The sequence below is a fragment of the Lissotriton vulgaris genome, chromosome 11, assembly GCF_964263255.1.
Source record: "Lissotriton vulgaris chromosome 11, aLisVul1.2, whole genome shotgun sequence".
Classification (NCBI taxonomy): Eukaryota; Metazoa; Chordata; class Amphibia; order Caudata; family Salamandridae; genus Lissotriton; species Lissotriton vulgaris.
Genome location: NC_141699.1, coordinates 957,937,406 through 957,949,419, shown reverse-complemented (window position 1 = coordinate 957,949,419; position 12,014 = coordinate 957,937,406). Strand labels below are relative to the sequence as shown.

The 12,014-nt window shown below is 42.1% G+C and overlaps 1 protein-coding gene across 1 annotated transcript in view; it reads left to right on the top strand.

Moving 5' to 3' along the window:
- The window catches only part of SLC33A1 (solute carrier family 33 member 1), a 235,993-nt gene that overhangs the window by 40,591 nt on the left and 183,388 nt on the right, over positions 1 to 12,014 (top strand). Inside the window, exon 2 of the mRNA XM_086944123.1 lies at positions 8,638 to 9,411. Within this exon, the coding sequence (XP_086800249.1) occupies positions 8,679 to 9,411 (733 nt within the window). The 5' untranslated portion in view covers positions 8,638 to 8,678. The remainder of the gene's footprint in view (positions 1 to 8,637; positions 9,412 to 12,014) is intronic.

The window sequence follows — 12,014 nt, the reverse complement described above, 5'->3', positions numbered from 1 at the left end:
AAGTGCAGGCGTGCAATAATTCAACTTACATGTGATCAACAAAATAGCAACAGTTCATCTAATGACTTAAAAGCCATCTAGTATTTTTATATCACAAAATGTTTAATTTTTTTAATACATTATTTTAAATATAATATGTAAAGTTGTAGAAAAATAATCATCATAGTGCTTTATTTACATACAGTGTCCTGGATAATGATAATTTCTTAGATTAAATAGTGTAAACATTTGATTGATTAGTTATTACTGTTCAGTCTACAAATCATGAATACATATAACTGAAAATAGAAGATATTGGTTCATGAAATCTTGGTTCAATATAGATTTAGCTCTTGGTGTGAATGGCTTTACACGTGTTTTGTCCGGAATGCCTTCCTCAAGAAGCTGTTGCATCATTCAACGACTAAAGCCATGAGGCTATGGTGAAGATTGAAAGGGCCACTGGAATTTGGGGGCCTCAATCTAATGTCTGGTCCAGTAGAGGGCACAATGGATGAAAACCAAGGATCGCAGTATCCCATCTTTCTAATAGCATAGGCTTCAGTGACTAGTCAGATGGAAGTATTGTAGTCTAGAACACTAGCTGCTGTCACTCGTGAAATTATTATATTGCGTATCCCAGGCTGTTCAGCAAGCAGCAGCCACTCTGTCCCACGCTGTCACGAACTCGCGGAGCCCCAGCTCGACCAAGTCTTCATCCTCCCTGCCGAGCAAGCGCCTCGGGAAATGGGGCGGCCAGATAGCAGAACAGGGAAGACTGGCCGCCTCCTGGCCGCTGTGCAAGGAGAGTGCTGTTGGGGGTGGGGTGGGGGGGTTACGGTTCTGGAGCACAGGGCTGGACACCAGGGACACAAGTCCGCCTAGCACAAAGGTCAAACCAGGAGACAGTTAAAGGAGGACTCAGCTGGTCCTGGTGAGGAAGTGATGTGTATGGCCAGGGGTGTAACGGACACTTCTGCGGTTCAGCCACCCCCCGCCCCCCCACACCCCTCTCAGTCTCCTGTACATATAAGGCAGGGCCTCAGCTTGTCAGCACGGGGATATGAATGTTGAGCACGGCATCTTCATCCTCCCTTGCAGAGGGGGTCTCCTAAGGTTTCCTTCTGCCACTGTGTATGGCATACGATGATTTTTACATATCCAGGATGAGTAGGAGGTGCAGACAGCTTGGAGCAAAGACACATCTGGGACAGGACAAAGGAATGATCATAAACAACAGAATCCCATTTCAGAAGCGGGCTGTTCATGGAATTTCTGGACAGTTGGGGACGTTTTTCTGTGCCTGTGATTCTTGTGCCCAGTGGTTGGACAGAAGTCAGACCAAAGACCCAGTTGTAAGGAAAGCTGTCGACCGAGACCAGAGCACTGCTACAGTCGAGCCTAATCTCACTCTGAAAGGATGGGGTGAACCACATCAGAGAGATTTGTATTTTGCTGGGTGCAACTGAAAGCCCTTGGACCTAGGTGCTGACTTGGATTCCTGTAGAGAGGACCGAAGGGGCCAACTCTGCATGGCCAGGAGACAATTAGACTAAGTTTCCCATTTCCTGAGCCTTTAACATTGAGCCGCATACGCATTTTGAACCAACACTGACATGCATGTGTGGAAGGCAGAGCGGAGATGTGTATGCCGAAGATGGACTAGATTTTCTGGGGAGCTGTCTTCTAAGATCCAAAAGCTTTCAGTTTTACAAGTAGACACCCATTATGCTTGGATTTGAATGTCGTGATCTTGGCATATGTTTTATAGATTGGGATGTGTGAAAGCTGTTGCACAAAAGGTGGGTGCCAGGAGCAGCTGAGCTACTGAGATCTGGCTAAAAGGACTAAAACGGTGCTTGATTACTCCTTTTCTGTAGATAAGACAAAAATGGTGTTGAGGAGAATTCTAGATACAGACTTGGGACCTTTAGGACTGTGAACTAATTTACAGTAGAGGGCTGTACCAAGACTGTTCAGATTTCCTAACCAACTGCATGATTCTGTGAAACTTGTTGATCAACTCTGAGCTGATTGTATGCCATGGGCCATTTAGATGGTCTGCCCACATGACTAATATTTTTCTGTTTAAAAAGCTTAATTAGCCACTTCAGACATAATGACAGCATTTCTCTGAGTGGAGTCTTTCTTGGCGGGCATGCTCACATCTCTGGAATAAAGTGTGTTCTACAAGTATAGTTTCCTGCCTTTTTTGTCTCTGTAAGCTTTTTGTTCCCAGTGCATGTTGGTCAGCTGAAGGTTGGTCTTTTGTATTTTATATGATCACATTAGATGTTTATTAGGACTCGCCTAGGCAGCTCGCATGCGCCGCTCTCGGAGGGCCTTTAGCCATCAGTCTTCAGTTTTGAAACACTGCACTTGTGCTTGTGGCGTAATCCACCTTGTGGGAGCGAGCAGCGGCACGGCCACGTTAATGACAAACATATGGCCGCTGCTCTCTCCCGCAAGGTGGATGCCGCCACAAGCACGAATGCAGTGCTTCAAAAGTGAAGACCGCCGATCGCGATGCTGCTTGCGTGTGGCAACACTTGTTTTTCTCTTACCAGCATCTGTTGCTGGTCTGGGTCGAATAACCATGCCTCTCTCCTGATAACATCTCTGCAACTTTCTTTTCAGTTTTACCCCACTCCGCAAGTCTCTTCTGTCCCTTCTCTAAACTCTCTGCAACGTTCTTGCCAGTAAGCCCTTCTCTTCATGTCCATCTTTGTTCATCCTCTGACTACTCTACCTCGCTCACCTCTCTGTCTCTCCTATCTTTAGTCCTTAGTAAGCCAACCTCTCCCCTCAAAATCTCCTGTGGTCTGTGCTTCTCAGTACATCTCTAACCTGTTGCCATCTCTGACCAACCCCCTTCACAACCTTTCTCTTCTCTCAAATCTCAAACCCGCTAGTCAGGTTGTCTCCCTCTCCCCTGCCTCTTACCATAGATGCCCCTTGCCCTTCGTGAGCCTGTCTCTCTCCTATAGGCACCTCCTTCCAGCTTCTCCCTATTCGGCCGGTCCTCTTCTACCTGTCTCTCTCCTGACGCCCACTACTCAGTATGTCCATCTCTCCTCACCCTCTCTTGATGGTCTCCATCTTGACCACTATCTTCCCTAAGGTCTCTGTTGTGGGTGTCTTGCGTTCCACTCCCTGTTCCTTCATTGGTTAGTCTCCTTCTCCCACCCGTGTCTCTTGTCCCTTTTCAAACTCTTTCCATCCACTACATCTTTCTCTTTTCTCAGTCCCTTTCCCTACTAGTGTCCCACTCTTTTCAGTATTTGCTTCCCCTCTTCTCTCTTGTGTCCCTCGCGCTCTTTTATCCGTCTACCTGCGCCAGTCTCTCCTCCTAACCTTTCTTTGTGGCTGTCCATTGCCATGGAAACCCGGTGCGGCCACCGTACAAAAGAGGCGGGGAGTGTCAAAGCTTACAGCCCGGACCCTCTTCCCTACACTTGTCCATTGTCCACTGAGGATTCCATTCCCTGCGTGCACAAACTGCTTGGGATAATACCATTCTATCCACAAAAGGGCACGGATTTGTGGTGTGTTTAAATCTATCATGGTTTTTCCACCCTCCCCACACAGACACATTGTGTTATGACTTGCAGAGGGGATTAGGTCTACATCACTTATACACTGTTATATTTGTAGTATGTCCCGAATGAAGATGCTTCGTATTTACATAAACCATATCCAAGTGCTTATTTGTGCATGGCACACTTTTCTTCTGTGTGGTGAAATACGAGTCCTGTATGGATGAATGGTTTATTCATGTGTAGTGCATCTCTGGACTCTTAGAGCGTTCGTCTTTTATGAGTCAAACAGGATAAAGGTATTTGCTCAGGGTCACATACATTGGTTCAGTGGGCAAGCTGGTGTTGAAATTAAGAGTGAGGTCTGTTTTCTTGGACATCTCTCTGTGTGGACTGCAAGGGTGTGTGTCGTGAACAATCCAGTAATCTGCAGCATTTTTTGTGCAGTACTGGCTGCGGGGATAGACCCCCTTCTAAGCACTCTATTCATTGTTAGCCCAAGCTGGTTCTCATTTAGAAAACTGGCTTTGCAGTTGACAATAACAGCCAGTTCCTCCATTGGTAGTTTTGCATTTCCTAAAAATAAAATGTCAGGTTTAGATTGTGCAGACATCGTTTTATCCGTAGGAGGCTCGGGGATGGGGGCGGGAATACACGTTCTGAAAGAAACAGTGATGCATCTCTTGGGACACTGCTCTTACAACATATCTTAAACATATTGGCAAAGCCAATAGGTCTGGCAAAACACTTGTAAGGTCCCAAAGGCGAGACTTATTGGCTATGCCAAGGCTAGTTATTGTTGCCATCTGTCCAGTGTACCCTGCAGACCTAGTTATTCAACTGCAATTATTTAGCAGGTTAAAAATGGCCATGAAATACTATTGATTATACTCATTTATTAAGAAAACCTTTCTGCACACATTAACAACATGCAGCTGCATTTTTAGGATAGTCTTCGACTTGTCCCTAACAGGGAGCAGTTTTCACTTGAGAAATTTTAAATCCATTTAAATGCACAAAAAGGAGTCCTTTTTAGGTCTCGCCTAAGCAGCTCGCATGCGCTGCTCTAGGAGGGCCTCTGGCCATCGGTCTTCACTTTTCATGCACTGCACCTGTGCTTGTGGCGGCATCCACCTTGCGGGAGCGAGCAGCGGCATGCCACAAGCACAAATGCAGTGCTTGAAAAGTGCAGACTGCGCGCATATGCACACACCACTCCAGGGCTTGCTCTATCTCTTGTGTTTTTCTCCACATCCATCCATGCTCTCTGCTTGCCCTCTCTTTCTAGGCTCCTAACTAGTCCTGTGTACTTTCCTCCCCAGACCTCATGGTGCTATTTCTCTCGTTTTCCTTCTCCCACCATGTTGCTATTTCCCTATGCCCCTATGCCAACTCCTACTCTCCATTGTTCCCCACGCTTCACCCACGTTTTTTTTTGTTTCTATATTTTTTGTGCGCAAAAGTGTTTTGCGCTCTTATATATTTTTTTTAATTGACGGATGTATGTGAGTGTGATATTGTACGTGCTTACTGGGTTACATTGCAGGGAGAAGCGGATGGGACCCAAACCTGTTAACTGCTCCTGGCAACTGAGGCGTTTTACTAGTGAGTATTGGAATTACTGGTGAGTTTTCGAGTGATAAAATCAGTGTAATAGGTTTGCATTAAGCTGTGCACCGAAGTTGTCTTTGAGGTCCTGTGAGAGGGGTGTGGCTATAACTTTTATTGCAACTCCAATTAGCCTGCTTAAAACTTTCTTTACAATCGCAGACAAAGCTTCAGCTTTCTGTAATTACCAGTGGTATCCCTGTATTCACTCATGTGTCAGTGGCGCGCCCATATAGTTTAGGGACAGTGGTAGCATGCACGTAACGCATATTTGCATATTGATGACCCCCTCCCCTGAATGTGGTGAGGAGCGCTTAGTGTCCCATGTTTCACAATATTGGCCTTGTGTTCAACGAAGGCCCGCTGCGTTGTTAGGGATCCTGCTCTGCAGGGCCTGCAGGGGGATGTGTTACACTCTGGCACTTATTGTTGATCTGTGTTTATCTCATCCAGTGTCAATGTTCTGATAATGGACATTCTTTCTGCGACCCACCCTTCCTTATTGTGTTTATCCGTGGGCTCAGAATAATATTTGAATGCATGGACTACTGTCGGACACGTGGCCTCAACATATATCATGTTGTACATGAAAAAATACAGCCATGTAACAAACCAATCCGAGGTTAGACTTTGCAGCGTTGCACTATAAAAACTGCAAAAAGAGAGCACTGCACACCAAATCCAAATCATTAAATATTATATTCACCAATCACCTTAGTGTCTCAGACCTATTGTCAGGAATGTGGGCGAGAGGCACCTCTGCTTCTCAAACTAAAAAAAACTATTTGGAGTGAGTTAGCCATGCTGCTTCTACACAAAGGGTTGCTTGTAGGCAGGAGACTACCTTTACTATGCGGGCGTTTCACCGCTCTAGGTTTACAACTCTGGCTTTATAACGAAAGTTTTTCAACGACTTGCACTGGATGGCGCTGTAAGCTAAGGAATAGTACGATTTACTATTCCAACACCTTCCCTACTGTAAGTAGACTGGTGTTGGAATAGCAAATCGTACTATCCCGAAGTCCAGCGCAAGTCGTTGAAACGACTTGCGTTGTAAAGCCTGCTTTGTAACCTAATGCGATCAACATGATTGCGTAGTATCCTCATACATTCCTTGTACGCACTTGGCTCTCCCGTTGTTTAAGTCCACTTTACACTGAAATACGAAAATATTTGCTGTGTCGTACATTAGTTTGTAGTAAATGAACGTTCTCCTTGTAAGGACATTTTTTCTGAGCAGTGAATGGTACTTAATGTTGCTTTTGGTTGATTTGGGTCGAGCCTATTGTGAGCTTATCAAGAAGGGATTTGCAGCCTGACAAGTACCTACCACTGGTTGACTTTATAGACTTTCTCATTTGTTTTGCTTCTTTATCCATGTCTTTCCTTGTTCCAGCTTGTCTATCCTGCGTTTGTTCATGCTGTGCAGACCGCCGATCCAGGGCACAACTTGAGGGTACATGCTGGTAGACGCTGTCTACCCACTCTTTTTCACAGGGTAGACGCCCTCAAACCTGCCAAGAGACATGGATCTTAATTCACCAAAATGCTAAGGGTAGGACAAGTTACACCATATGCCCCTTAGATGACATCAAATGACCTTTGACCCCAGATCATTACTATGAACTGATGTCACTCTACCTTTTACTGTGTTGGAATTACCAGAAGTAGTTAAAAAACAAAAAGAATAAAAGATAATGAAAAAAACATACTAAAGTACATAAAACAGCATTTTGGTTACTAGAGTAGGTTGCTGTCATGTTCTGCCAAGTGTGCATCCACAAAGAGTACAGAAATCTTGGACCAGAGAAAATCATTCATAGGTCAACTACAGTCATCATATTCCTAAATATAATTTCAAATTCCATAGCCAATAGGTCTTGCTTTTGGGACCTTATAAGTATTTAGTAATGCAGCACAATATCCTTGGTGCAACAACATCAACTGTTGCATGGCTAAACACTTCTAAGGTCCCAAAGGCGAGACCTATTGGCTATGCCAATGTTTGTTTAAATTGTACTTACTTTTTTTAAAGGTCTGCAACAATGTTTACATATGTGATGTGCAGTTAGTGTAATCCTTTTTCATTTTTCTATTCCAAGGCTTGTTTTTGTAGATTATTTCATTTTAATCGCAGAAAACCCTAGCAAAATTGTTAAATTGAGAATAAATTTAAGAAATTCAGTTCACATATGGCAGACATAAAAGTAATACGCACATAAAGCAGTTGTCAATGTCACCTTTTATTAAATCTATTCATCCTTCTTTAACTTAAATTATGATCTTTGTCATTTGTGAAATTCTGTCTAAATTCCCATTTTCTCAATATTTGTTAACAAAGGACATGTCTCTTAAAATCTATGGCAGATAACTTCTATAGTCTCGTTTTGTAGGCTGTGCTCAAACTTGGATTCAATGTAAGAGACAGAAACCTTTGTCAAGAAAACCCTGAGACCCGAAGGAGATTACATAGACCTTTTTGGTAGTAGGTGTGTACCAAGATGTGAAGAACTTTTGTGTCGCTCATTTCTTAGCAATGTCCAAAAAAAGGAGAAGAGTGTTATTTGTCAGCACTTAGGCAAGGTCTTACTTTCGTAAAGTTCTTGCATCATTATTACCTCAAATGAGTCCAGCACTGTGACACTATAGTAGAATAATATATTAGCACATTGTCTATGTGGAATTTAACATCCATTTTAGAAAAAAAAGGTTTTTACACGAAAATTAACATGGATCTCTTTCTAACGAACATTTTTATAATTTGAATTATAAATGATGTTTGTCGATGAAGGTTGATACTCTAATCATGTTTATTTTTAGTGTTATCAATTTACAGTATAATTTATTTGAGGTGGCTATTTTATCACTGTTGGCATTCACCTGGATTCAGTTTTCAAAAGTGGGCACAGGGTCAAGACTGATTTGCATATGGCTGGGATCAAACTGGAATGGCATGGTGAGCAAAAAAACAATGGATTTAGGCCCAGATCTCTGTACTGAGGTGAATGTATGACATTGTTCAGCATTCTGTCCATCAACTGTTGTTTTTATATTTTAGCACTGTTGACGTTCACCTGGATGCAGTTTTCAAAACCCACATTAGTCACTCCTTATCTTATTGCCTAGTAGTGTGTATTTTCCAGCCATCCAAGATGTGGTTTTACAATAGGATTACATTAGTAAAATGAACACAGTTGCTCTAAACGTTTTCAGGAGTGAACTAGCACTAAGATTTTATATATAGGGATATATATTTGATCTCTTTTCATGAACGGCAAATTAATAGTATTGCTTGTTTCAACTTCAGTGATGAGTGGAAAATGTGTTATGTGATTTTGGAAAATGTAAGTTCTTTTATTTATTTACCAGTCCAATCCCATTGCCAAGGTTTGACACATCCTTATGTGAATTGAGTACTTTTTAAAGTGTAAAATCAAAATTTTTTAAATTCAGAATTTTTGTTTAAAACCTTGCTCACAATAGAAATTTAGCAAAGCCTTTTACTTTTTTCCAGATGTAAGTTTTCTGCATCAAAGAGCAACATAGCCAGCAGAAATGACTCCTGCTCTAACCCAGGACGGCAGACAGCGACGGCAGCATTACCAGCATCCAGAATTGATCACCAATAATATAAATTGCAGTAGTGCCTTCACTGTGGAAGATCGAGAAGCTTTGCTGCCAGACTGTGATGCTTCAGTTATTTCTAGACCCTGCACAGGTTTCAGAGGAGAACTGGGAAATATCCTGCTGTTACTGTTTCTTTATGTCCTTCAGGGGATCCCGTTGGGTTTAGCTGGAAGTATTCCATTGATCTTGCAGACCAAGAATGTTAGCTACACAGACCAGGCTTTCTTCAGTTTTGTGTTCTGGCCTTTTAGCCTCAAGCTTCTCTGGGCCCCATTGGTGGATGCTGTATATATCAAAAGATTTGGGCGCAGGAAATCTTGGCTTGTACCAACACAATATTTGTTGGGACTTTTCATGATGTATTTATCAACTCGAATGGATGCTCTACTCGGAGACCATCATGTTCCAGATATTGTTCTGTTGACAGCAACGTTTTTTCTTTTTGAGTTTTTGGCTGCTACTCAAGACATAGCAGTAGATGGCTGGGCGCTAACCATGTTGTCCAGAGAAAACGTTGGCTATGCGTCAACATGCAATTCAGTGGGTCAAACAGCTGGGTATTTTATGGGAAACGTTTTATTTTTGGCACTTGAATCTGCAGACTTCTGTAACAAATACCTAAGATTTCAGCCACAGAAAAGAGGCATTGTTACTCTCGGAGGTAAGTTTATTTGCTATTCTAGCATCTTGTAATTGATTTTATGCATAGGTCAAGTGTAATTAGTATGCATGACTTAGAACCATGTTTTTGTGTAGATGGGGTTACTCTTTATCAAACACATTTAGTAGGATTTCTCTTAATAATCTCATAGGGACAGTGTTGCATATTTAGGGGTCATTGCATACATCAGATGGTGTCATGGGGGGGGGGGGGTCATAAGATGCTTCAGAAACCTCTATGATGCTTTCATAAGCAGAAAACCTGTCATGCGGTTATCTCCCAGAGAATATTTTGACATATCCAATAGAGGGTTCCATTGTGGACTTGAGACTGTAGGGTAAGAGTAAAGCTGACAGTTCATTTAAAGATGAAGCCTAAGCACACATATAAAAATAACTGCAGTACAGGAAAGGTTTCAGAATCTTGGAGTTCAGATTTGGTAATGCTTGTTACTCTTGACTAGGATGTTGGTGTTTCATGTCCCATCTAAGAGTGTTTGTTTGTATTCTCATTGACCAGGTAGGATGGATTTCTGCTTTTGCCATGAACAGGGCCTGATATTTATTAAACTGCACACTGTCTACTTGCAACAGGAGAGTTTCAATATGTAAGAGTCTCATAAGCAACAAATACTAACAGATTGTGTACTAATATTTAAGTTAAAATTGAATGTACTAATAGCAGAAAAAGAATAGCCCAATGTGCTAATCACTGCTGTGCCCACAAACCCTGTAATTCGCCAATCCGCTGGGGTTGGAACGTAAAAATATTATGTTCATTGTACTAAACCTATTTTGAGTCCGAAAAGCCTTCCCGACCTGCAAAATGGGTTTTGTGATCTTCCAGAAATTGCAATTAGAAAGGTATGTAACAGAGGCATCCCCCCCTAATTGTGACTCGCACTTGCATGTCAGTGGTTTGCAACTGCAATTGTGGTGGTCTCAAACCATTGATCAGTTACCAACATCTCAAACTGATTTGCAAAGGGAAAGGTTGTGTGGTAGTAGGGCACCTCTCCCTTTGTGAAGTTTACAGGCAACTTCATGGTGGTACGGCGAAAGCACTGGTTCCTTTAACCCCTTGCGTGCGGGGCGTATTTTCCGCCTGTGCTGACTCCGCCTTGCGCGGGCCGAGTCATGACGGAATGGTTCCGTCATCAGCACAGCTCAACCGATGCTGATGACGGAACCGTTCTGTCATCAGCACGCAAGGGGTTAAAGAACACCTGCTGCTTCAAACTAAAAATAAAATAAAGTTTCCCATTTGGGAATGACAACACAGAAATGATGGTCTGCTGTTGCTTGCAGGCTACTTTCTCTGCCTTTGTGGCCAATCACAGGGGGATTGCAAATAGCAATCCACATAATTGATATTCCTTATGCAGATTATTTGGTAATCCCCAGCGTTTGGAGATTTTGCAATGTGAGCTATTAATACTTGGATTATATCGCAAAGGCTGAGACAGGTCCCAAAGGTTGAACTAATTTATTGCAACCGGTCTTGTGGTACACCGGGCCCCAAGCCAAAAGTAGACTGAGCCTCAGCCGTGGTATTTGTGTCACTGAGGAAGCTGAGAATATTTACAAGTCGTCAGTGTGTGTGCAATGAGAATAGTTTCTGCTGTGTAAAGTAGAAATACTTAAAGATACTTTTAAGAAGGCGGCACAAAAACAAAGCTATTGCAGCAGTTTTCAGTGGCAGAGGCAGATTCATTTCACAGGTTGCACACTGCAAATAAAACGTAATTTATTAGTAGCCAGCTTGTGAGAACTTATTGGTGGCACCCCGGCACGAAGCATGGATCATAAGATTGTATTAAAGATTCCAAGAAGCTCTTTACAATTGAAATTCTAGTAGGTAGTGTAGAATAGGTATGATCTGGAAGTTGCATACCGCAACTACATATTCATTATCACATTAATGTTGGTTAACACTGGTGGTGTAGTATGTTACTTGGAACTGGTTTTTAATCAGGAAAATAAAGTTTTAAATATGACTGCTCTCGTTAGCAAATAAAGAATTTTAAGATTAATAGGACACAAACCATCCAAAATAAGCGTAAGTATTGGGGGGGGGGGGGGAACATTTTAAAACAACTTCATCAAAGTAGTCTAATAACCAAGAAGGCAGCCAAACATAATCTCTAGCATAGTAACAAATGAAAGTTTGTAATTACTGTATGTACATTGAGCTTACATTTTTAGTGTCTTGAGGTTCTGTAAAAGAGAGAATTGCGCTGCTTTATTAATTACATGGGATTCGATTTCTAGTTAGCATATACTACCTAAAAGTAGTTACGGTGTCTGTGTGTAATTTTTTCATTGCTGTTGTTTATCTTGATGCTTGCTTAAAGATGACGTGGCACGAAATACTAGAATTCTCAGAAATTCAAAGTAACCAGCAAGTATCTACCGTCAATGATGGATAGTGTCTATGAGCCCTTTCTCAAATCTCCTTCATTATTATTAATCTATGGAAGTTTCAAATGTTTTCCTATTTTGATAGGAGAGTAATACATGTCTTGAAATAAATGTTCGTTTTTAAGAGACAACAGGGGTGGAGCTCAGTAGTAACATTCTTGGCAACTGTGTGCTGCACCAAAA